Source organism: Gaeumannomyces tritici (genome assembly GCF_000145635.1).
Source record: "Gaeumannomyces tritici R3-111a-1 unplaced genomic scaffold supercont2.3, whole genome shotgun sequence".
In the NCBI taxonomy this organism is placed as follows: domain Eukaryota; kingdom Fungi; phylum Ascomycota; class Sordariomycetes; order Magnaporthales; family Magnaporthaceae; genus Gaeumannomyces; species Gaeumannomyces tritici.
In genome coordinates, this window is record NW_008804547.1 from 6,219,428 (window position 1) to 6,238,599 (window position 19,172).

A 19,172-nucleotide genomic window follows, 5' to 3' on the forward strand; every position below is an offset into this window, starting at 1 on the left:
GGGGCGAATTTCAGATGCAACCGGAACACAACAACAATCGCAGCTGATGCACTTCTTTTGAACGGTCAACGGACTGGGGCATCGTCGCCCTCAATCCGAGGGAACCCTCGTGAGTTACTAACCCTACAGCGTACAGCGGTGCAGAGAAGCGTCTCAGGGACCGACGACAGGAGAATTGAGCCGTGACTGGGTTGGCAGGCAGTGCTTTTCTTTGCTGTTTCTCGAGTCGGCCAGCTGGTTGCGGAGGAACTGTGATTGACATCCATCGCAAATCGCGACGACCGCGTCTCGACCGCGCCCGGCAGCAACAACCCAGCACCACTCCGATTCTCCCATAATGTCCTCTACCGCCATCACGTCCAAGACGGCGTCCGTCAGGACACCGGCGGGCACGCCCAAGAAGGCTGCCGCAACCAACGCCGCTGTCACCGAGAGCCCTGGCAACTGGAAGCACCCGCGCCTGGCCGAGATCACGCGGCGGCAGAACGCCACCAGGTTCTCGGAAAAGAACCTCAGGATAATCCTGTACAACGTGCTGACCTTTGTCATGGTGGTCGTCGTCCGGTCCAACGCCGCGATCCAGAAGCACACGCAAAAGTTCGTCGCGGCCTATCGTTGAGAATCAGCATGCCGCCAAGCATGGTTTTCAAACAGACCAATGGACAGCCAAGCTGACATCATATAACTTGCACGCAGATACAGCCCATCAATAAGAGGATACATCTGGTGGGCCTTTCTCGGGCTGCACGTCATCCCGCTCGTGAACATAGGCCTGGCGCTCCTGCCGCTGCTCCGCACCAAGGACGATGTAGCCGACATCCCGCTCACGGCCGCCCAGCGCCAGCTCCTCGGCCTCCCGCCCAGCTCCGCCCCCGCCACGCCCGGCACCGGCTTCAGCACGCCGCCCCGCTACGCGCGCACCCCGTCCTTCTCGGGCTCGGTCGGGAGCGCCAAGAGCTTCTCGACCTCCCCCCTCCTGGGCAAGGGCCCCGGGAGCAGCAGCCCCGGCCCGCTCCTGGGCTCCCCCGCCAACCTCAAGGCGAACGGCAGCGGCGGCGCCTCCCCGTTCTCCCCGTTCTCGCCCGGCGGCGTCGGCGGCAGCCCGCTGTTCCAGAAGGCCGTCAAGAGCGGCCAGCGCAGAGGCTCGTTCGGCGGGTCGCCGGCGCCCCTGTCGAGCGAGAAATCGTCGCTCTCGGCCGCGCCAACGCTCGTCCCCGACTCTTCGGCCCTCTCGACGGGCACCCCGAGTTCTTCCGGCAAGCGCACATCGGTGGCCCTGAACAGCAAATGGCTGTACGAGAAGGGCCGTAGGAGCTCGGGTTCCGGGTGGGCCTATTAGACGTGTTTGTGTGTGTGTGTAATGGATTCAAGAAGCGACGGACGGTCGGAGCAGAGATGTGACCGGCGCACGATTCGGCCAGCCAGGATTTTGGGTCATGATGCCATGAGACGGGCCAATAGAAGCAGGGATAACGAATGTACAAAATACCTACTAATGGATAAAACGGTTCTTGGAGTGTGTGCTTAGTTTGTGGCGGGTGTAGCTGCTGGCATTTGAGCGAGACGAGAGTATTTGTTTGTTCTTTTCTGTGTGATTTCTCTCGTATCGCTTTTTTGGGCAGCAACTTTGGAGGCAAACACGGATGCGAGGGCAAACGCCCAACCACATGACCGAAGAGGTAGATTTAAGGCGCCGAAGAAAGCTTGCCAATTTATACAAAAACATCGCGTAGCATCTTTTTCTGCGCATGAGCCTAGAGCTTACTCCTCGAAATCCCAGTCCCCAGCTCCTGTCTGGTGAGCTTGTACTCGCGCAGCAGCTCCTCGGTCCGCAGCCTCTGCTTCTCGATGGACTCGGCCACGGCCTTGCCGCGCTTGTTCTCGTTGCGGCCCAGCTGGGCGAGGTGGACCTCGTCGGGCCCGTCGGCGAAGCGCAGCGTGCGGATCTGGGCCCACATGTTTGCGAGCGGCGTGTCCTGGCTGACCCCGGCGCCGCCGAAGGACTGCACGGCGCGGTCGATGACGGTCAGGGCCATGGTGGGGATCAGCACCTTGGCTTCGGCGATCTCCTTGAGCGCGGCCTTGGGACCCTCCTCGTCCATGCGGATGGCGGCGTTGAGCACGACGAGGCGGGCGGCGTCGATCTCGATGCGCGAGCGCGCGACCCACTCGATCACGACGCCGTGCTCGCGCAGCTGCTTGCCGAAGGGCGTCTTCTTGGGGTCGTTGATGCGCATCAGCATCCAGTCGAGCGCGCGCTCGGCGGCGCCGATGGTGCGCATGGCGTGGTGGATGCGGCCGGGACCCAGGCGGCCCTGGATGATCTCGAACCCGCGGCCCTCTCCCAGCACCATGTTGGCGACGGGCACGCGCACGTTACTGAAGGTGATGTGGCCGTGGCCGTGCGGCGCGTCGTCGTAGCCGTAGACGCTCAGCATGCGGTGGATGGTGATGCCGGGCGTGTCGGCGGGGACCAGGATCACCGACTGCTGGCGGTACGTGTCCTTGTTGCCCGCGTCCGACTTGCCCATAACCACGTAGACAGCGCAGCGCGGGTCGCCCGCGCCGCTGGACCACCACTTCTGGCCGTTGAGCACGTACTCGTTGCCCTCGCGGCGGATCTCCATCTGGATGTTGGTCGCGTCCGACGACGCGATGCCCGGCTCCGTCATGAGGAACGCGGACCGGATCTGGCCCTCCATCAGCGGCACCAGCCAGCGCTGCTTCTGGGCCTCGTTTCCGTACTTTGCAATCACCTCCATGTTGCCCGTGTCGGGGGCGGCGCAGTTGACGGCCTCGGACGCGACGCGGGACCGGCCCAGCCACTCGGCCATCAGGCCGTACTCGAGGTTCGTGAAGCCCGGCGACTCCTTGTAGTGGCCCTTGGGCAGGAACATGTTCCACAGGCCCAGCGCGCGCGCGCGCTTCTTGAGGTCATCCACCACGGCAGGGTGGCTCTTCCACCGGTCATCGCCTTTGCCGAGCTGTGCTTCGAAGACGGGGTCGGCACTAGGTGAAACCACGAGGGCTCATTAGATTTTCGAATGGAGGGGGATTTTGGGAGGAGGATTGCGAGAACTTACGGAAGGCATTCCTCCTCAACGAACTTGGCGACGAGGTCCAGCGTCTGCTTGGCGCGGTCGCTCACGCGGTCGCGGCACTGGGAGACGGGCTGTTAGAAAAGACGGCCTGGCCGCGGACGAGGAGGGCGATCCCAAGCTTACAATTGCGGGTATCCTGGCAGACATTTTGGATCAAGGTACGTGAGGGCGATCGAGATGGAGGAGTATGAAGCAGGAGATGGGTTGGCATCAATCAATGGTTAGCCAGGCAGGTTTGCGTCCAGAAGGTGAAATAAATGTTGTCACTTCTTATTCCTTACCCCAGAGCGACCGAGGCAGACACCTTCCCCAGACTCAGCGTGGGTCGATTTGTTGCCTCAGCGTGGAGACAAGCTGACACTTTGCCGAGGTCCACGGCGGCGGGGGCGGGGCGACCCTGCATCTGGCCCACAGCGGTTGCAGGGGTCTTACAGTGCTAGCCCGTTTTGTGGTTTGCAGAGGGATCATTGCACTATCACCACCTTTTTGATGATCGTTTCGCGGTACCTAAGCTCGAGATTTTAGGTAGCCGTGGGAGTATTTACGGGAACATATTAGCAGTAGATGCTCAGACACACAAGGTGACAACTGAGGCGTGCTCTACTGCAAATACAATCTCAAATCTATTTTCCCCTTGTGGTTATGCATCTCATTAAACATTAGGTACTCCTCCCCTCCCAATTACGCGCTAGTTCCTGTCATCGCATGTTTATATTCCTAAAGTCGACCTCAGGCACCATCGGAGCTCGCCGTTGGCTTCTCGCGCCCCGCCGGCTTCCCCTGCAGTCCCTGCTCCGTCTCCAGGCTCCTCGTGATGTCGATGTGCCGCATGAGCAGGCTGGCCAGCAACGCGAGGAACGCGACGCCCGCCATGGACACCCAGACGACCTTGAGGGCGTCTGCGTACGCGTTCACAATGACGGCGCGCTCGGGCGAGGCCGGGTCCATCCCGCGGACCACCTCGACCAGGGCGCTTGCCTCCCGCGCCAGCCCTGCCGCGCGGTCGGCCAGCCCGCCGGAGCCGGAGCCGGATTCGGACAGGCGGGCGGCAAAGACGTTCTGGAAGACGGCGCCGCCGACCGAGACGCCGACGCACTGCCCCAGAGAGCGCGAGAAGACATACATACTGGCGGCCTGGCCGGCATCGCGCTCGTCGGCGGCGCCAATGGTGCCGTACGATAGGCTTGTGTATAAAAGACCCAGGCCGAAGCCCGATACAAGGTTCAGAAACACCCACTGCGGCGGGGTGGTGTCGGCGTCCAGGAGGTACAGAATGGCCAACCCCGGCACCGACAGCGACCAGCCGAGCCAGACCGCCCAGCGGAAGCGGCCGAAGCGGCTAACGAGTATGCCAACGAGGATGGAGGTGGGGGCGACGGTGAAGGTCTGCGGGAAGATGGCGACGCCGGCCATGGCGGGGGTGTAGCCCTTGACGCACTCGTAGTAGAGCGGCATGTAGTACAGCATGCACCAGAGCACGACGCCGTGCACAAAGGTGCCGAAGTAGCAGACGGCCGCGGTGCGCCGGCCGAAGATGCGCAGGCGCACCAGCGGCTGGCGGCCGCCGCGTGCCGCCCAGCGCGCCTCGTACCAGACGAAGAGCGCGACGAGCGCGGCGCCCACGACGAGCGGCACGACGGAGCGCCAGTCGGACCAGGGGAAGACAATGTCGCCCCAGGTGACGGGCATGAGGAAGGCGGTGCCGCCGGCGGTCAGCAGCAGCACGCCGGCCCAGTCGAAGCGCAGCAGCTTGTGGGCCAGGGCGCCGGGGACGGGCTGCAGCCGGAGGAAGAACGCCACCGCCACGGCGCCCACGCCGGCGACGGGCAGGTTCAGCCAGAAGATCCAGCGCCACTGCCCGGCCTGGGCGAGGGCGCCGCCGACGGGCGGCCCCGCGACGGAGCCGACGGCCCAGACGGCGCCCTGCAGACCGAACCACTTGCCGCGCTCGCGCAGCGGCACGAGGTCTGTGATGACCACCTCGGTCAGGCTGATGATGCCGCCCACGCCCGCGCCCTGCACCGCGCGCCCTGCCAGCAGCGCGGGGAAGCCCGGGGCGAGCGCGGCGACGAGCGAGCCGGCGGTGAAGAGGAGGAGCGAGAGCATCACCAGGGCCTTGCGGCCGAAGGTGTGCGAGGCGGATGCGAAGGTGAGCTGGAACACGGTGTTGGTCAGGAGGAAGGACGTGCCGCTCCAAAAGGCCTCGATGGCCGTGCCGCCGAGGTCTTTGGATATGATCTTCCCCCGGGTGGACTGTTAGCTTGGGTGGCCGAGAGCGGAATGCTCGGGATGTATTTGTCCTGTAGCACTAGGGGGAAAAACATACAGGCAGCGCCACGGACAGCGACGTCGCATCGAGCGCGGCGGCCAGGTTGACGATCAGGAGGCTGCCAAAGGCGCCGTAAAATGTGAGTCCCGGCTTGAACTCGTCGCGCGGCTGCGGCTGTCCTGGCACTTCTAGGCCATCGAGACTGGCCGTCGCTGTTGGTGCTGTTCCCGCCACCGCCTCTGCCTTGGCATTGGGAGGTAGCCCCATTGCTGCGCTGAGGACTCAATCGCGGTGGTAGTTTGCGCGTCTGTTTCTGTCAAGATGGTGATTGCTTGGGGGCGCACTCCTGAGGCAAACCGCCATTTGGAAAAAACGAGGCACCTAAGGGAAACGGCATCGTTATTAGGCGAGGCCTCCCGCAGGGATTGATCAGATAGGTATGGAGGGCCGAAATATGAACCAATCATGTTTGCGCGAAAAAATACACAGCAGCATCCCAACATGAAAACCAACCGATTTTACCCTGTTGGTCCAGTGCCATGTTGTCGTACAATTCTATCAATGTTTTGCGATTTGGTCTCGCGGCTAGATCTGATAAAATCATTTAGTACTGAAACAAAGAGATAAAAGAATGAAAAATGGCGAAAGCTCTCTGGGGCTTTCGTGCTTGTAGTTTATGGGACAGTCTCGTTACGAAACCCATCATGGGGGTCTCACTCCCTTTAATTTGTCGCTGAAGCGCGGTTCGGACCAGTGCATCTGAGCTCCTTGGCCCTTACCGATGGGAGACAGCTATGGCGCGTTTTTATAGCCACTACCTTCACCTGTTTAGCTACTCGACCTTTCGACTGGGGGTATTAGAAGTATGCGTACTGTCTGTAGATCCAAGACGAGGGACTAAGACGAACATGCACAAGGCGGCATACAAGCGTGGTACCAGATGCCTGCTCGCGATATGAAAATTGCTGCGAAAGCCACAGAAGAACCTCGGCGCAAGGCGCGGCGCAACGCGTCAGAGCATCATATGCTTTTATTTTACACGGTCCATATGTAGATAATGAATGTCTTGAAGTAAAACCCTTCTCCCATCGGTTTGTGCGTCAAGGAGTACACGCCAAACTTTGCAAGAATCCCCAATAGTCCCCGGCTAGCGAACCAGGCTGGCATTTGGCCATGGCCCAGACGCCATAGGACGCATACCAACCACGCCTGGAGCTCACCCCTCTCATCACCCAACCTAATCGACGGTAGGTTGCTGTTGAGGCGCTCGGCGAGTCGCTCGGAGTTGGCTTACTCGTGAGGGGGACCTGTTGGTCGACCGGATTTAGATCAGCATTTATACGGGCACTTGGAGGCGTTCAGTCGTCAGTTCCCACCCTTCTTGTGGCCGTGCTTCTTGCCCTTGCCCTTCTTGTGGCCATGCTTCTTCTTGCCCTTCTTGTGCCCGTGCTTCTTCTTCTTCTTCTTGTCGGCATCGGCAACATCGGCCTCATTGTCAGGCTGGTCGGCCACGACACTCTCAGCCAGAGCGGCCTCCTCGCGCGCCTCGAGATCGTGGGGGTGCTTCTTGTGCCCGTGCTTCTTGCCCTTCTTGTGCCCGTGCTTCTTCTTTCCCTTCTTGTGCCCGTGCTTCTTCTTCTTCTTCTTGTCCGCGTCGGCCACGTCGGCGTCGCTGTCGACGTCGTCGGCAACCACCTCAGCGCCCGGCGCCTGGACCTCGGCCTCGTCGCGAGCCTCGAGGTCGTGGGGGGGCTTCTTGTGGCCGTGCTTCTTGCCCTTCTTATGGCCGTGCTTCTTCTTTCCCTTCTTGTGGCCGTGCTTCTTCTTTTTCTTCTTCTTGTCGGCGTCGGCCACGTCGGCCTCGTCGTCGACCTCCTCGGGCGCGGCGGCCTCGCCAGCTACCACGACATTGGCCTCGGCACGGGCCACCAGGGGCAGGGACGCGATCTCAACCTCATCGCGACGGCCAAGGTCCAAGGCCTGTGTAAGAATGTTAGTATCACGAGGAATTGGATTGCTCGAGAGCTTGGGGCTTCCACTCACGTTCTCCTGGACCTCTGGGAGGGCCGCGCCGAGGACGGCGGGCGTGAAGAAAAGGGCGGCCCAAAAAAGCTTGGGCACCATGTTGAGCGGCTTGTCGGAAGAGGGACAGGTGGCTTCGAGTTAGGGGTTGCCGTTGTGAAGGCCAAGCTCGAGGTGTAGAACCAAGAACATGATTCCCGGTGCATGGGCAACCATCCTCTTATATATCCATCTTGGAGGGCACTAGACGAACATGGACGACTCTCGTGTCTCCTGGAGCTGACGACACCTTCGTGGGGAGGATATTGCAAGTAATCTGGAAGAATAGGTCTGGTACATTAAGAGCATCCCCTCTTCAGGAAGGGATGAGGCTCGCAGGAGCCCCAATCCAGGGAACCTCGGCAAGCTCCGGGTAAATAAATTCCTGGGTACTTTGAGCTGCCACGAACAGCTATGATTTCCAGGGATGAAGTGATCGGGGCCGAGCTCTCCAGCACATTCGTGATGATATGAGAAACCACAGCAGAAGTTCCGGCCCTAAAGCATACCGCAAGTGCCAAACAGCATTACGCGTACTGCTATGGAGATTATGGGGCGGCAAAAAGTGCGTGAGAGGGAAACCGGCTCGAAGCGGCAGAGGTATTGCCGTCCAGTACGATGCAGACCGCGGAATGTGAGTGACTGAGCTCAGCACCCGGAATAGGCACAAGCAGGGGGGGCGAAGTGGCCCAGGGGCGGCGGTGGCTCGGGGATCTCGAAAAGACCGGCTGTATGGACAGCCCGCTAGCGACATCGTAGGTACAGTTGACGACGTATGATGCCATGATCGACAAAAGCACCTCAGTCGAGACCCCGGTCCACGGCGAGCGGCATCCTGTGTATAGTATGCAAGAAAACCAGGTCCATAGAGGCCCGGTGTTGACTAGGGTGGTCGACGCAAGATAGGTTCTGGAGCTCGATGAACCTGCTAGCGGCCGAAGCCAGCCAAAGCCCGGAGTGCTAGTGCCCGCGAACATTCGATACCAGAAGCAGAAAATACCGGATATGAGGCTAGTCGAACTGAGTCGTCCCTAGTAAACAAAGCCCATAGCAGACATAAGATATGCCGTGTTCGTCAGAAGTAAACCGCGGCTCTTGGCTTGGCAGATTCTCAACTACGGAAGGTGGGGGTTGTCGTTCGGTTGTCGTTTAACCCCAACAATCGACCGGGTGTAGGCTCACCAGCCCTGTCTACTCCCCGCAGACAGCTTATTCCGTCGGGTGTGATCATGGCCGAGCGAGCCACGGCTGCTGCCAACGACAGCAGCCCCGGTTTCATCATCAGCAGGTTCGAGGATGGCGAGATCCATGGGCCTCATCGCGACGGGCGACGCCAATTTGAACCGGCATGAACCTCCGCCTCTAAGAAGGTGGTTTCCTGCAGCGGCTAAAGCTGCGCGACGACGAGAAAGTGCGGGACGAAAAAGCTTGACTGCCTTGATTGGTGCCCCTGAATTGCCGGATGACGAGCAATCTGGGGGTGGGGATGGGGCGGCCCAGCATCGTCTGACTACAGCTGGAGGGCTGCCGTTTTTGCCGAGGCCGCTGACGATTTTCGTGCCTGCTCACAGCCATTCCTGGTATCGGGCTACAGTCACCCACCACCTGGGCCGGTATGTTGCTGACACTAGAAGGATCGGGAACCACGGCCGGCCGGACCCCGGGGATATCGAAATGGCCAAGAGATCTGGGTACCATCTGCCGATGGGGCGACCAAGAGTCTTACCTGTATCCGCGAGGGAGGGTTGCATCCAATAAACTCCCCACTACAGAGCCCAAAACCGACTACGACGATCCTTCTCGCGAGCTACTATCTGTTTCTACGAGGGTGGCTAGAACATCATTTCCGCATCATCTCGCAACGCCCGCTTGGCTTAACTCGCCTTTGCTCCTTGAATTGTTCCACCAACTTGGAACGGATCGGCGCGTAAATTACCTACGGTCTTCCCAGGTTTTGCAATGAACACGCACCTGCAAACACCTTCTCGCCTTACCAAACAGCCCGGCGAGGTCCTCCGCGGGAGGATGTATTGGGTGACGCGTACACCGACTCAACTTGGTCTTGCTCTGCCTGGACAACGTCGATGCCCTCTCGGACTTACCCGGGCGAAAATTATTCCGGGAGCAGACACACGGCTAAAGAATCATGCCCGAGCACTTGATCCCGTAGCCTCACACTTCCCCCTCGCCGCGGCCCACAGGACCGCCTCGAAGAAGGCATTTTCTACAAATAGGTATCCCTTCGCTCTTGACCCCGGCCCGTCCGGCGGTCCGGGCGAAGCCCAAGGCCCCAGGCGCTCGGCTCGCTGCCGCATAAGCCGCCGATGCGAGTGCGATAGCTAAACTTGGATATGTAAAGTCCCGAGACGCCGGAGCAGATGCTGCCCGTCGGGGACCTGTCGGTTCGACTAGTCAAGGCGGTGATTTGCCTTGAAGGACTTGTCGCTCAACACAGCAAGCTCCAAGGCGTTGCGCACATGGTATAGGAGGTTTGACAGCTGTTCAAGTTGTCGAGAAAAGAGCAAGAGCGCATAAAGAATACGAATAGGAATAGGAATACAAAGGGGAAAAAGGAAATGCAGAACTAAATGGGAAGAGTAATGTAGAAAATGATGCAGAGTGCCTTCCATTCCAAACCTTGCGTTTTACTTGTTAGTAATTTTATTTGCGTCCAGTCTCTCGAAGCACGCCGGCATCGTGGTGTTTGGTCCCCACCTCGTGCTTCCTGCTGGGCGTGATACGGCAGGCACGATAGAATAAAGGTTCGAATTGTGTTGTTAACGACTTACTTGGCGGACGGCCTCGGGACGACCAACAGTCAGAACCCAAAATCGAACTCACCGCCCAAATCCATAGGCAAACAAGCGCTCGTTTCCCAAACCTGGACGGAAAAATGAGTGCAAATTTGCTTGGCAAGCTACCGCTCGAGTTGTTGTTGAAGATCTACAGCTCGCTCGACCTCAATGACCAGGTGCGCTTTAGTAGCGCAGCCCGCCACCTGCGCGAGATCGCTATCCACCAAGGGCACCTTTTTAGGGCCATATCCGTCGCCATCCGGGACGAGGTCGCGTCGATTTCGGCTCTCGTGGTGGCCAAACGGTACGGCCATTTGGTCCGTGAGCTGAGGCTGGTCGTGGGTCCTCCCGTGTCGCGGCAGTGACTGCGACTGTGGCCAGGCCTCGGCCGACGACGAGGGTCTGGAGGACGACGACTCTGATGACCCAACGCTTCCGGACATGGCCCTCACTCTGATCCGGATTAGTAGCCCCCAGGACGGAACGCGGTTCCCGGGCCTCGAGAAGCTGGTAATCCAGTTCCCGGATACCGTCGCGTTTGGGCCGCACCACGAATCGCTCTACTTTGGTAGGAATCGGCACAAGGATGGTCTAGAACGTCTGTCGCGAGCGAACGACCACATGGTCGACCTCGTCCTCGGAACCTTGGCCGACCCAGAACACCCCACGCCGCACGTCAAGGCCTTGTCGATTCTCCATCTGCCACCCGTTGTCATCTCGGAGATCGGAAGGTACGAGTTGAACCTCGTCCTCAGCCGTGTAGACAGCTTCAAACTCTCTATCTTCGGCGAGGAGTGCATCTTGTCCCAAGACAACTACCGCAACTTCTTCAATCACTTCCCATCGGGCATCTTCGACCAGCTTTCCTCCGTCAAGAGCCTCAAGTTCCACGGCTCGCCCCACGCCCCTCTAGGCATCCTGGACTCGAATTATGAAGGGCTGGAACAAACCCCGCCGCTGCCCGATGCCCTTGCCCGCAGCGTCTTTCACATGCCCTTCCTCGAGAAGCTAGAACTGTCCAATGTCGCGATAGGGCAACAACTCGAGAACCTTTTCTACAATTACAGCAAGGACCCGCGCAAGAAGGCGCTTTCCCTCAGGCCCGCCAACGTTTGCGCCGATGCGGCGTCCGCCTACACGTGGGCGCGCTTCTTCAGCCGTCTGGTCGAGCTGCGGGTCGTCATCCATCGGTTCGAATTGGTTGCCAAGGGCGACTCGACCGAGGCGCTCAAGCGCGACGACTACACACAATACAAAGTCGCCGAATTTTTCACGAATTTTTCACCGACGCCAACGCCCTCCTGGCGTCGAACCCCTCGTTGTGCGTCTTTCCGTACGTGCACGGATACTATGGCATCGTGAGCGTTCACGATGCTACGACAGCAAGGCGCCTCATTGAGGGAGAGGACCAAGCGGCGTACGACGCATTTATGGCAACGGTGAAGGTAGCCGCCGCCGCAGCCGCCGCCGCCGCCGCCTCATAGTGGCATCGCTCTAAGCGTCTTTGACCGGCTGCCGACCTTCCAAAGGGGTAATTGAGTTATGGCTGCACCTTCATTTGCTGCTGCTATATACCTCCTGTTCTAATGCTTGTTCTTATGCTTATTCCTATGCCCTCCCATTCGTATGCCATTTTATTTTTATGCCATCCTGTTCTTATGCTTATTTTCCCGCCCACTTATTCTTCTTTCCTTTTATTCTCATTTTACATCCTTTTTTTCCTATTTTGGTTCACATCTTGATTCCTATTGGCTTCTTACTTCCCCCCCGGTCCATTTAATTGTAAATGTATTTGGCAATCCCGACCCAATTCCTCATCTCACTCTAGTCGCTGTTGGGAGGCCCGCCAAATCGAAACTTCCGAGTTGGAATAGTAGTTATGCCGACGATCCGCGACTGCCCGGATCATATGGTCCACCCATCACCACAGTTCGCCCTGCCAGCCAAGCCATGCCATCGAGGGAGGATGATAACAACACCGATTTCTTGGAGGATGAGATCATTAGATCGAAAGACACTCTAGGGAAATACTTCTTATTGTGGCACGTCGCCCATAGCCCAGGCCATCCCGTGACGCTCCTCGATGTCATTGACGAACGGTTTAAAGACCAGAAAATCACCATCGGCGACGCAGCCTACACTACAGAGCGACAGGCCAAGGCAAGACATCTGTGCTATACTTGGGAGGATTGTTTTGCTTCGTTCATCCGGGACATCCCGGTTACCAACATGACCTGGCACGAGATTTATCTTTATCTTCACGCCGAGTCTTTTCCGGTGCCTCCGTACCGGTAGGACCAGGCTAGGACGAGGTACTTGCATAAGGTGATGTCTTGGGATGGGGCCATTCGGACTAGCGGTGAGGGTAAGGATTGATATTGGTAGCAAAAGAAAGAAATCTTTACCCAGAGACGGTAAGGAGAGATATTAGCAGCAAAAGAAAGAATTCTTTACCCAGAGACGGTATTACATGTCCAAGACAATAGAAATAATGACGCAAAAGCACGAACAGTCTTAAAACATTCAGCGTCGATGCCGCCGAGTCTTTATCCATAAATCTACCATTTCAACGCGCCTCCCTGAACAAGAGAGTCTTGGTGGGGTCTGGGACAATCTATATCGACCAACCTGGTTAGTTACGCGCCCCCCGTGGGATCAAAACAAGGCAGAAGGAAAACTCACGGCTCCGGAAAACTCAAAGTTGGGAAACCTCTGCGCCACGCCGTCGGGCAGCTTGATGTCGTACTCGAGCAGGCAGCGCGCGACGATCATCTTGATCTCGTTTGCGGCGAAGAAGCGACCCGGGCAGGCGTGGCGGCCGTAGCCGAAGACGAGGCTGCGGTGGCTGACGCTGACGAACTGGTTGTGGGCGTTGGCCTCGACGGCGGAGCCCTGGCGGCCGGCGCTCTTGGCGTTGAAGTCCTCGCCGGCCTCGCGCAGGCGGTAGAAGCGCAGGCCGTCCCACGTCTCGGGCTCCGGGTACGGCTCCGGGTCGCGCGACTGCGGGTACGCGGCCACCTCGAGCGTCACGCCCGCGGGGATCAGCTGGCCGTTGGAGAGCGTGATGGGCTTGAGGACCTTGCGGGTGAAGGAGGCTGTTTTGGTGTGGTGTGAGTATATTTATCTTGGTGTGTGTGTGTGTGCGTGTGTGTGTAGAACATGTTATACTGCAGAAATGGAGGGAAGCTTACTGAATCCAGGGGGATTCACCCTCAGGGTCTCCTTGAGGCAGCTGTCGAGCTTCTTGAGGCTCTGGAGGGCAGGGCTGGTAAAGACGCCGCCGTTGGCGGCCAGGGCGGCGGAGCACTCCTCGCGCAGCTCGGCGATGACGTCGGGGTTGGCGGCGAGGTCGTAGAAGGCGTTGGTGACCATCATGGAGGTGGTGTGGATGGCGGCAAGGCTGAGCGAGAGCTGGAGCTTTGCGAGCTGGCGGTCCGTCATCTCGGCGGCGGCGCCCTTGGCCACGTCCTTGGCCTTGCCGTCCAGGATCCACTGCAGCATGTCGTCGGGCTTGACGTAGCACGGGTCGGCGCGCTCGGCCTCGCGGCGGGCGGCCACGATGGGCTGGATGACGGCGTTGAAGGTCTCCTCGCGCGCGCGCAGCTGGCGCACCTCGGGCAGGAAGGGCGCGCGGAAGGGGCGGAGCCAGGGCTTGATCTGCACGACAGCGTTGCGGGCGTTGAAGAGCTCGACCGTGTAGTTGATGGCGGCGTCGAGGTAGGCCTCGTCGTGGCACAGCTCCGGGCCCAGGAAGATGCGGCCCGACACGATGGCGACGATGCGGAGAAGCTTCTGGTAGATGTTGACGTCGGTCCAGTCCGGGCACGCCGGCATCTCGGAGCGGACGGCGCGCGCCACCTCCTCGGTCAGGATGGGGTTGAGCTTGGCTGCAAGTGGCGCTGCTTGTTAGGTTCCAAGTGCTAGGTGAGGGGGGGAGCGTCTCCGCAAGAGATCCGAATACGTACCCAGAGCAGGGGTGAGGCTCGCCTTGACAACGTGGGGGATGGTTTGGTCGCCGGGGATGAGCTTGGTGTAGTCGCTGACCATGAGCTCCTCGATGGCGGCGTCAAAGCTCAGGACATCATCGGGCAACTTCTTGAGCTCGTCAAGAAACTTGATCGGCACAACGACGACATCCTTGTCTATCGCAATTCGTCAGCAAAGGACAATGTTGGCAGAAAAAGGGGGCCTGCCTACTGGTGGACGTTGTGACTTTGAAGACGGTGTCCCTGAATTTGCGGTAGCCTTCCATGTAAACCGACTTGGTGTTGGTGAGGTACGCCTCCCTCCTCTTCTGCTCGCTGTGCAGGCCCTCGCCGGCGAAGGGGAAGGCCGCGAGCGGGTCTCCCTTTAGCAGATACTGGGCGATCAGCGTGAAGGCGAGGACGACCACTGCCGAGCACACCAGCGGCAGCCTGTCGGTCAGGACATCGGCCAGCTGTGCCGTCGCCATCTTGGGCGAACTTTTAGGACGAACGGTCCGTGGGTCGAAACTGCGTTGGGTTGGTGCCCGCACGGTCTTTGTATCTGATCTTGTTTCCTCCTTTCCAGGGGTTTGTCGTATGTATCGGAAAAGGGCTGCAGTCGTCCGTTCGAGCCGACCACGATAGCCAGTCAAGACATGCAGGAGGCAAACCGCAGAGCAAAGAAGTGACGGGATTCATCCACTTATAGGCAGCCAGCCGTCCGCACCCGCCCGCCTGGGCCCGTCTGAGATCTGTCAGCCCCTCCCATATTGCGGGGCGGACGGAGACCGGTTGCTCGACATGGATTAAAAAAAAAAAAAAAGAAAGCACGGGGTAGCATGCAGCAGCGAGCCAAGCAACGCAGAGCAAACAGGGAACGCCTTGCCTTGCCCCCCTCGGTGCCATCCCCCGAACCATCCAGCCATGGGTTTGTGTGGCAGTAGCCGATCCATCCAATAGGATGGTGGACCCTCCTCCCCCATCCGTCGCGACGAGGAGGAACCCTGCCGCCCATCTGCCGTCACCTTTTAGGATCGCAGATAATATGGAACCCGAAATCCGCACAGCTTGACCATCGAGACGCCGCGCTGCTGGGCGAGTCTGACGTCGGGCGCGCGTGGATGCAAATGCCAGAAGCCTGGTTGGCTGGCTCTAGTGCCAGTCCGGTGCAAGGCCACCAAGGGGCGGGGGGGACAAGCCCGCCGCCAGCCCGTGCTCCTTGGCAAGGAGGCAGCAATGTCGGTCACTCGCATGTCTGTAATCGTATTCGGACTATAACCTCGGACACGCTTCTGGGATATCGATACGCCAGTCTCGTGCGGAGTGCTGTTGGTGATAGGTTGGGTTATCAGTACACAAAAAGATCGGCTAGCGGCTGAGATTTCCCTGTCGGGAAGGAAGCAAAGTTTGGCACGACGCGCTGTAAGATTGGGCCGGCGTCTTGGTCTAGCCAGGCAGCCGACAGAGCGAGTGGTGTCCAGCGCCCGGTTCGTGGGAAAAAGGCCCAGAAACCATCCACCTTCCCTCGACAGCGCTGATCAACAGCATCGCGTGCTCTCCCTCCCCCCTCGTCGTATCTGATACGACGCATACGAAAAGGGCATAATGTCTTGTCGTACAGGTCCCAGGGATCACAAATCCTAGTACGGTGGATCCTGATGGTACATCAGTTTGGCTTGGTTTTCTAAGGAAGAAAATGTATCTTGCATCCACCGCACTAGGGTTTGTGATCCCTGGGACCTGTACGCGGCCGCCACGGCTTCTGCTTTTGCCGAGAGTGGAGCGGCCCAATCATGGGAGAGGATTTCCCCTTGCTTCTTCGTAGGATGACCCGGCCGTCGAGTCAAGCCGGGACCGCTTCGGCCGGTGGACTGTGCACAGTACTGTTGTGTCCCATACATACGACACACCGCATTTGGAGTGGTTAACGGGGTTGGCACGGTTGAGCAGGGCAGCGGGCTTCCTTTGTCCAGCCTAGTGTAATTCCCGCAGCACCCAGGCCATGGTCTGATTCCACGAAATCAGCCGATCCGAATACTGGATGTTACCTCCTAGCATACGAAGTGCTATACGAAAATACGACGCAAGGAGCTCCCACACAAACATGATCCACCGGGCTACGCCTTTATTATTGGATGGCACTCGCAGCGCGGCTTTCAGCGTTCGGGCGCTTTGTTAAAACACCGACATTCCGATCCGCACATGATTCCGGTACAGGGCCGTTTTGTGTTCCATGTCATCCCGTCATGCGCGTTACCCTACACCATCGTTTCGGTGTATTTACAAACAGGAAAAAGAAGATATTAAGCACCGTTACGGTAAATCTGCGCCCCCTGGTTCCTAAACATAATAGTCTCTCTGCGCTGGAGGATCTTGAGCGCCCGGTTGAGGGCCATCTCGCTGAACCCCTTGCCCTCCACCATCTCGCGCCTCAGCGTCGCGAAGCTCGTGCTCCAGCCGATGGGCAGCCGCCGCCGCAGCTCCGCCTCCACCTTTCCGGCCTCGTCGTTAACCTCGCGTGACCCTTGGTCCGCGCCCTGGTTGACCGCGTCGAGCGTGGACGCCAGGAAAAGCCGAATTGCCTCCTTGACGTGGTCCTCGGTCGCTATCGGCGACAGCGACATCTTGGCCAGCGACTCTGTGATGCGTACAATGGCCTCGAGCTGCCGGACCGTGATGGGAATTGACGACCGTGCGTTGGACTCCATCTCGGCTGCATGAACTTGCCGCCGAATAGTGACGAAGTGAGAAGACAGCCGCTCAGCCGCTTCGGGGCTGAGACGGGGTGCACATCGACTAAAAACGACAAGGGTTCTAGTATTAGCACCCTTCACCGCCATCCTCTCAGACAGCTTCCCGATGGAAGCGGGCCACTCACGACTTGCAGTAGCTGATGTACCGTCTTAGCTTGTCAAACGGTATCTCCGTCTCAGCCTCGACCTCGGCCGTTGCCCGGCCCTGATGCAGCGCCATAACGTGTTTCGCTATGCGCTGGTCCTTGCCAGCCTCGTGCTCGTCGCGCACGATAAATATCATGTCAAATCGAGACAGAATGGTGGTCTGGAAGTCGATATTCTCGCCGGGCGATTTGAGCTCGTCGTACCGTCCAAAGATGGGATTTGCCGCTGCCAGGACCGAAGTGCGTGCATTAAGGATCGTAGTGATGCCCGCCTTGGCGATGGATATCGTCTGCTGTTCCATGGCCTCGTGGATCGCCACACGGTCCTCGTCGCGCATCTTGTCGAACTCGTCGATACATACTACACCGTTGTCGGCCAACACCATGGCGCCGCCCTCGAGGTAGAACTCACGAGTCGTGTGGTCCCGTTGTACTGACGCAGTGAGGCCAGCCGCCGACGAACCCTTGCCAGAGGTGTAAATGGCGATAGGCGCCACCTTTTCCACAAACTTGAGCAGCTGTGATTTGGCGGTACCCGGGTCTCCCAGCAAGAGCACGTTAATGTCGCCACGCAGCTTCATGCCGTCCGGCAGGATCTTCTTGGAACCGCCAAACAAGAGACATAGAATAGCCTTCTTTATGTCAGTGCTTCCGTAGATGGACGGCGCGATGCAGCTTGTTAGCAGCTCGTAGATGTTTTCGCGCCTGCTGAGCTCCAGGAACTCCTGCTCTTCCTCGGGCGAAAATGTGGCAGTACCCCTCGATGCCGTGTCGATGTCGGTCTGAATCCCCACGGCACGCAGGTACGGCGTCCTGATGGCCACGGCGCCACTAGTCGAGTTCTTGGACCCCTTGTTCTGGTAGATGGAAAAGATGCCCATAACAGTGCAACGAGAACCAGGCACAACCCGATTTGTCAGATAGCGGTCCGCCGAAATGAGCACATGACGCGGTAGCTCGCCGACGGGCACGTCGTCGGGGGCCTCCTGCAGCTTGACGACCTGTTGGTCTACAAACCGAGACTTCTCGTGCATGACAAAATAGGGGTCGAGCGGGCATTTTTCCGTCGGGTCGTTGGCGACCCTGTGCCTCTCGCAGCGACGCGGGAGGCTGACACCGCTGAAACCGCCCGATACAGGAATGTCAAAGGTGTGCGCGCAGTTGCGGCACTGCACCGTCAGGGCGTTGGCCTTGGAGGACATGACAGAGGCACCGATGACGATACCCGGGACGCGCACCAGGCGTGAGATGGTCATCGAGTCGAGTTTCCGGATCGACACGTCCTCCTCATTCGAGTGCAGTAGTAACTGGTGTTCCGGCAGGTCGACCTTTTGCTTGTGGGGGAAGACGATGCGGTGGGTGGCTTTCCGCAGCGCATTCTCGAACTGACCGCCAGCGTCGGTTCACATGTCAGAAACGGCCTCATCAGGGCGGCGAGAGGGCGGCGCATATACATCGGTTCGTACCAGGGGTATAAGCTCGGTCGGCTCGGTGACCAACCGGTGCGCAAGCTCTTCGTTGAACTTGATCAGATCGCCGATGTTGACATCGCAGTAGAAGCGCTGGAGCAGGGCGTTTTCACGCAGTTGGTCCCTGGATCCGTGGTAGCACGACACAGGTCAACTACTTGCTATGCAGGCCCGCCTGGAACGGCCGCGGAAGAAAGAAGTCGTCAGGGCCCTACCTGTAAACGAATTTGTTCTCGAGTCTGAAGTCGAGAATGAACTGCAACAGCTGCTCCTGAACTTGCACGTTGGAGTCCTCGCCCTGCTCGAAATTGGCCGAGTAGGCGTGGACCGAGAAGGCGCTCTGGCGGTCCATATTGATGGCGGTGACCTCAAACCTGGGGGTATTATCTTTACAAGACTGAAAGGGTGAAAGATGCCACCAGAAAGGCTCGTATCGACGCAGTCCTGGCTGCGAGGGTCGTCGTAGGGCGTAGCTGTGGTTTGCGATGCGACAATGGCGGGCAGGTTTGTGGTGGGGAATCCCAGTGCAGGGAGGGGAATCGCCAGCAGTAACAGGGGCCAGCGAGACGCGTCGATTCGTGCTGGCATCTGAATTTCGCGTCGAGTCAAAGTG

The 19,172-nt window shown here is 59.0% G+C and overlaps 7 protein-coding genes across 7 annotated transcripts; 2 read left to right on the top strand and 5 right to left on the bottom strand.

The window, feature by feature from the left end:
• Positions 1 to 9: 9 nt before the first annotated feature.
• On the top strand, positions 10 to 1,809 carry GGTG_07195 (hypothetical protein). Its single transcript, XM_009225019.1, has 2 exons — positions 10 to 597; positions 697 to 1,809. The coding sequence occupies exons 1-2, from the start codon at positions 338 to 340 to the stop codon at positions 1,337 to 1,339; spliced, it is 903 nt and encodes a 300-aa protein (XP_009223283.1). The 5' UTR covers positions 10 to 337; the 3' UTR covers positions 1,340 to 1,809.
• GGTG_07196 (acyl-CoA dehydrogenase family member 11) lies at positions 1,527 to 3,432 on the bottom strand. The gene is made up of 3 exons (XM_009225020.1): positions 3,225 to 3,432; positions 3,084 to 3,160; positions 1,527 to 3,009 (listed from the first exon to the last, which is right to left on the bottom strand). Exons 1-3 carry the CDS (start codon positions 3,246 to 3,248, stop codon positions 1,755 to 1,757), a joined length of 1,356 nt encoding a protein of 451 aa, XP_009223284.1. The 5' UTR covers positions 3,249 to 3,432; the 3' UTR covers positions 1,527 to 1,754.
• A 281-nt stretch (positions 3,433 to 3,713) lies between these two features.
• GGTG_07197 (hypothetical protein) lies at positions 3,714 to 5,731 on the bottom strand. Its single transcript, XM_009225021.1, has 2 exons — positions 5,428 to 5,731; positions 3,714 to 5,339 (listed from the first exon to the last, which is right to left on the bottom strand). Exons 1-2 carry the CDS (start codon positions 5,635 to 5,637, stop codon positions 3,831 to 3,833), a joined length of 1,719 nt encoding a protein of 572 aa, XP_009223285.1. The 5' UTR covers positions 5,638 to 5,731; the 3' UTR covers positions 3,714 to 3,830.
• Positions 5,732 to 6,296: 565 nt separating this feature from the next.
• On the bottom strand, positions 6,297 to 7,828 carry GGTG_07198 (hypothetical protein). Its single transcript, XM_009225022.1, has 3 exons — positions 7,414 to 7,828; positions 6,747 to 7,350; positions 6,297 to 6,677 (listed from the first exon to the last, which is right to left on the bottom strand). The coding sequence occupies exons 1-3, from the start codon at positions 7,492 to 7,494 to the stop codon at positions 6,661 to 6,663; spliced, it is 702 nt and encodes a 233-aa protein (XP_009223286.1). The 5' UTR covers positions 7,495 to 7,828; the 3' UTR covers positions 6,297 to 6,660.
• A 2,496-nt stretch (positions 7,829 to 10,324) lies between these two features.
• GGTG_07199 (hypothetical protein) lies at positions 10,325 to 11,710 on the top strand (the record flags this gene model as incomplete). Its single annotated transcript, XM_009225023.1, has 3 exons — positions 10,325 to 10,530; positions 10,589 to 11,547; positions 11,610 to 11,710. 3 exons carry the CDS (start codon positions 10,325 to 10,327, stop codon positions 11,708 to 11,710), a joined length of 1,266 nt encoding a protein of 421 aa, XP_009223287.1.
• Positions 11,711 to 12,126: 416 nt separating this feature from the next.
• Positions 12,127 to 14,909, bottom strand: GGTG_07200 (ent-kaurene oxidase). The gene is made up of 5 exons (XM_009225024.1): positions 14,424 to 14,909; positions 14,192 to 14,368; positions 13,418 to 14,113; positions 12,909 to 13,321; positions 12,127 to 12,840 (listed from the first exon to the last, which is right to left on the bottom strand). Exons 1-5 carry the CDS (start codon positions 14,677 to 14,679, stop codon positions 12,793 to 12,795), a joined length of 1,590 nt encoding a protein of 529 aa, XP_009223288.1. The 5' UTR covers positions 14,680 to 14,909; the 3' UTR covers positions 12,127 to 12,792.
• A 1,346-nt stretch (positions 14,910 to 16,255) lies between these two features.
• On the bottom strand, positions 16,256 to 19,128 carry GGTG_07201 (DNA replication licensing factor mcm5). The gene is made up of 4 exons (XM_009225025.1): positions 18,775 to 19,128; positions 18,557 to 18,683; positions 17,070 to 18,475; positions 16,256 to 16,987 (listed from the first exon to the last, which is right to left on the bottom strand). The coding sequence occupies exons 1-4, from the start codon at positions 18,909 to 18,911 to the stop codon at positions 16,495 to 16,497; spliced, it is 2,163 nt and encodes a 720-aa protein (XP_009223289.1). The 5' UTR covers positions 18,912 to 19,128; the 3' UTR covers positions 16,256 to 16,494.
• Between the last annotated feature and the right edge of the window lie 44 nt (positions 19,129 to 19,172).

What these genes read in the sequence shown, in the direction of transcription:
- GGTG_07195 (XM_009225019.1), top strand. Translation starts at nt 338, where the DNA reads ATGTCCTCTACCGCCATCACGTCCAAGACGGCGTCCGTCAGGACACCG. An exon ending in ATCCAGAAGCACACGCAAAA is followed by an intron (nt 598 to 696) that starts GTTCGTCGCGGC and finishes ACTTGCACGCAG; the next exon opens with ATACAGCCCATCAATAAGAG.
- GGTG_07196 (XM_009225020.1), bottom strand. Translation starts at nt 3,248, where the DNA reads ATGTCTGCCAGGATACCCGCAATT. An exon ending in CTGCCAGGATACCCGCAATT is followed by an intron (nt 3,161 to 3,224) that starts GTAAGCTTGGGA and finishes CCCGTCTCCCAG; the next exon opens with TGCCGCGACCGCGTGAGCGA. An exon ending in GTTGAGGAGGAATGCCTTCC is followed by an intron (nt 3,010 to 3,083) that starts GTAAGTTCTCGC and finishes GGTTTCACCTAG; the next exon opens with TGCCGACCCCGTCTTCGAAG.
- GGTG_07197 (XM_009225021.1), bottom strand. Translation starts at nt 5,637, where the DNA reads ATGGGGCTACCTCCCAATGCCAAGGCAGAGGCGGTGGCGGGAACAGCA. An exon ending in CGCTGTCCGTGGCGCTGCCT is followed by an intron (nt 5,340 to 5,427) that starts GTATGTTTTTCC and finishes ACCCGGGGGAAG; the next exon opens with ATCATATCCAAAGACCTCGG.
- GGTG_07198 (XM_009225022.1), bottom strand. Translation starts at nt 7,494, where the DNA reads ATGGTGCCCAAGCTTTTTTGGGCCGCCCTTTTCTTCACGCCCGCCGTC. An exon ending in TCCCAGAGGTCCAGGAGAAC is followed by an intron (nt 7,351 to 7,413) that starts GTGAGTGGAAGC and finishes ATTCTTACACAG; the next exon opens with GCCTTGGACCTTGGCCGTCG.
- GGTG_07200 (XM_009225024.1), bottom strand. Translation starts at nt 14,679, where the DNA reads ATGGCGACGGCACAGCTGGCCGATGTCCTGACCGACAGGCTGCCGCTG. An exon ending in GAGCCTCACCCCTGCTCTGG is followed by an intron (nt 14,114 to 14,191) that starts GTACGTATTCGG and finishes CGCCACTTGCAG; the next exon opens with CCAAGCTCAACCCCATCCTG. An exon ending in GGTGAATCCCCCTGGATTCA is followed by an intron (nt 13,322 to 13,417) that starts GTAAGCTTCCCT and finishes ACACCAAAACAG; the next exon opens with CCTCCTTCACCCGCAAGGTC.
- GGTG_07201 (XM_009225025.1), bottom strand. Translation starts at nt 18,911, where the DNA reads ATGGACCGCCAGAGCGCCTTCTCGGTCCACGCCTACTCGGCCAATTTC. An exon ending in GAGAACAAATTCGTTTACAG is followed by an intron (nt 18,684 to 18,774) that starts GTAGGGCCCTGA and finishes CCACGGATCCAG; the next exon opens with GGACCAACTGCGTGAAAACG. An exon ending in CGACCGAGCTTATACCCCTG is followed by an intron (nt 18,476 to 18,556) that starts GTACGAACCGAT and finishes GCTGGCGGTCAG; the next exon opens with TTCGAGAATGCGCTGCGGAA.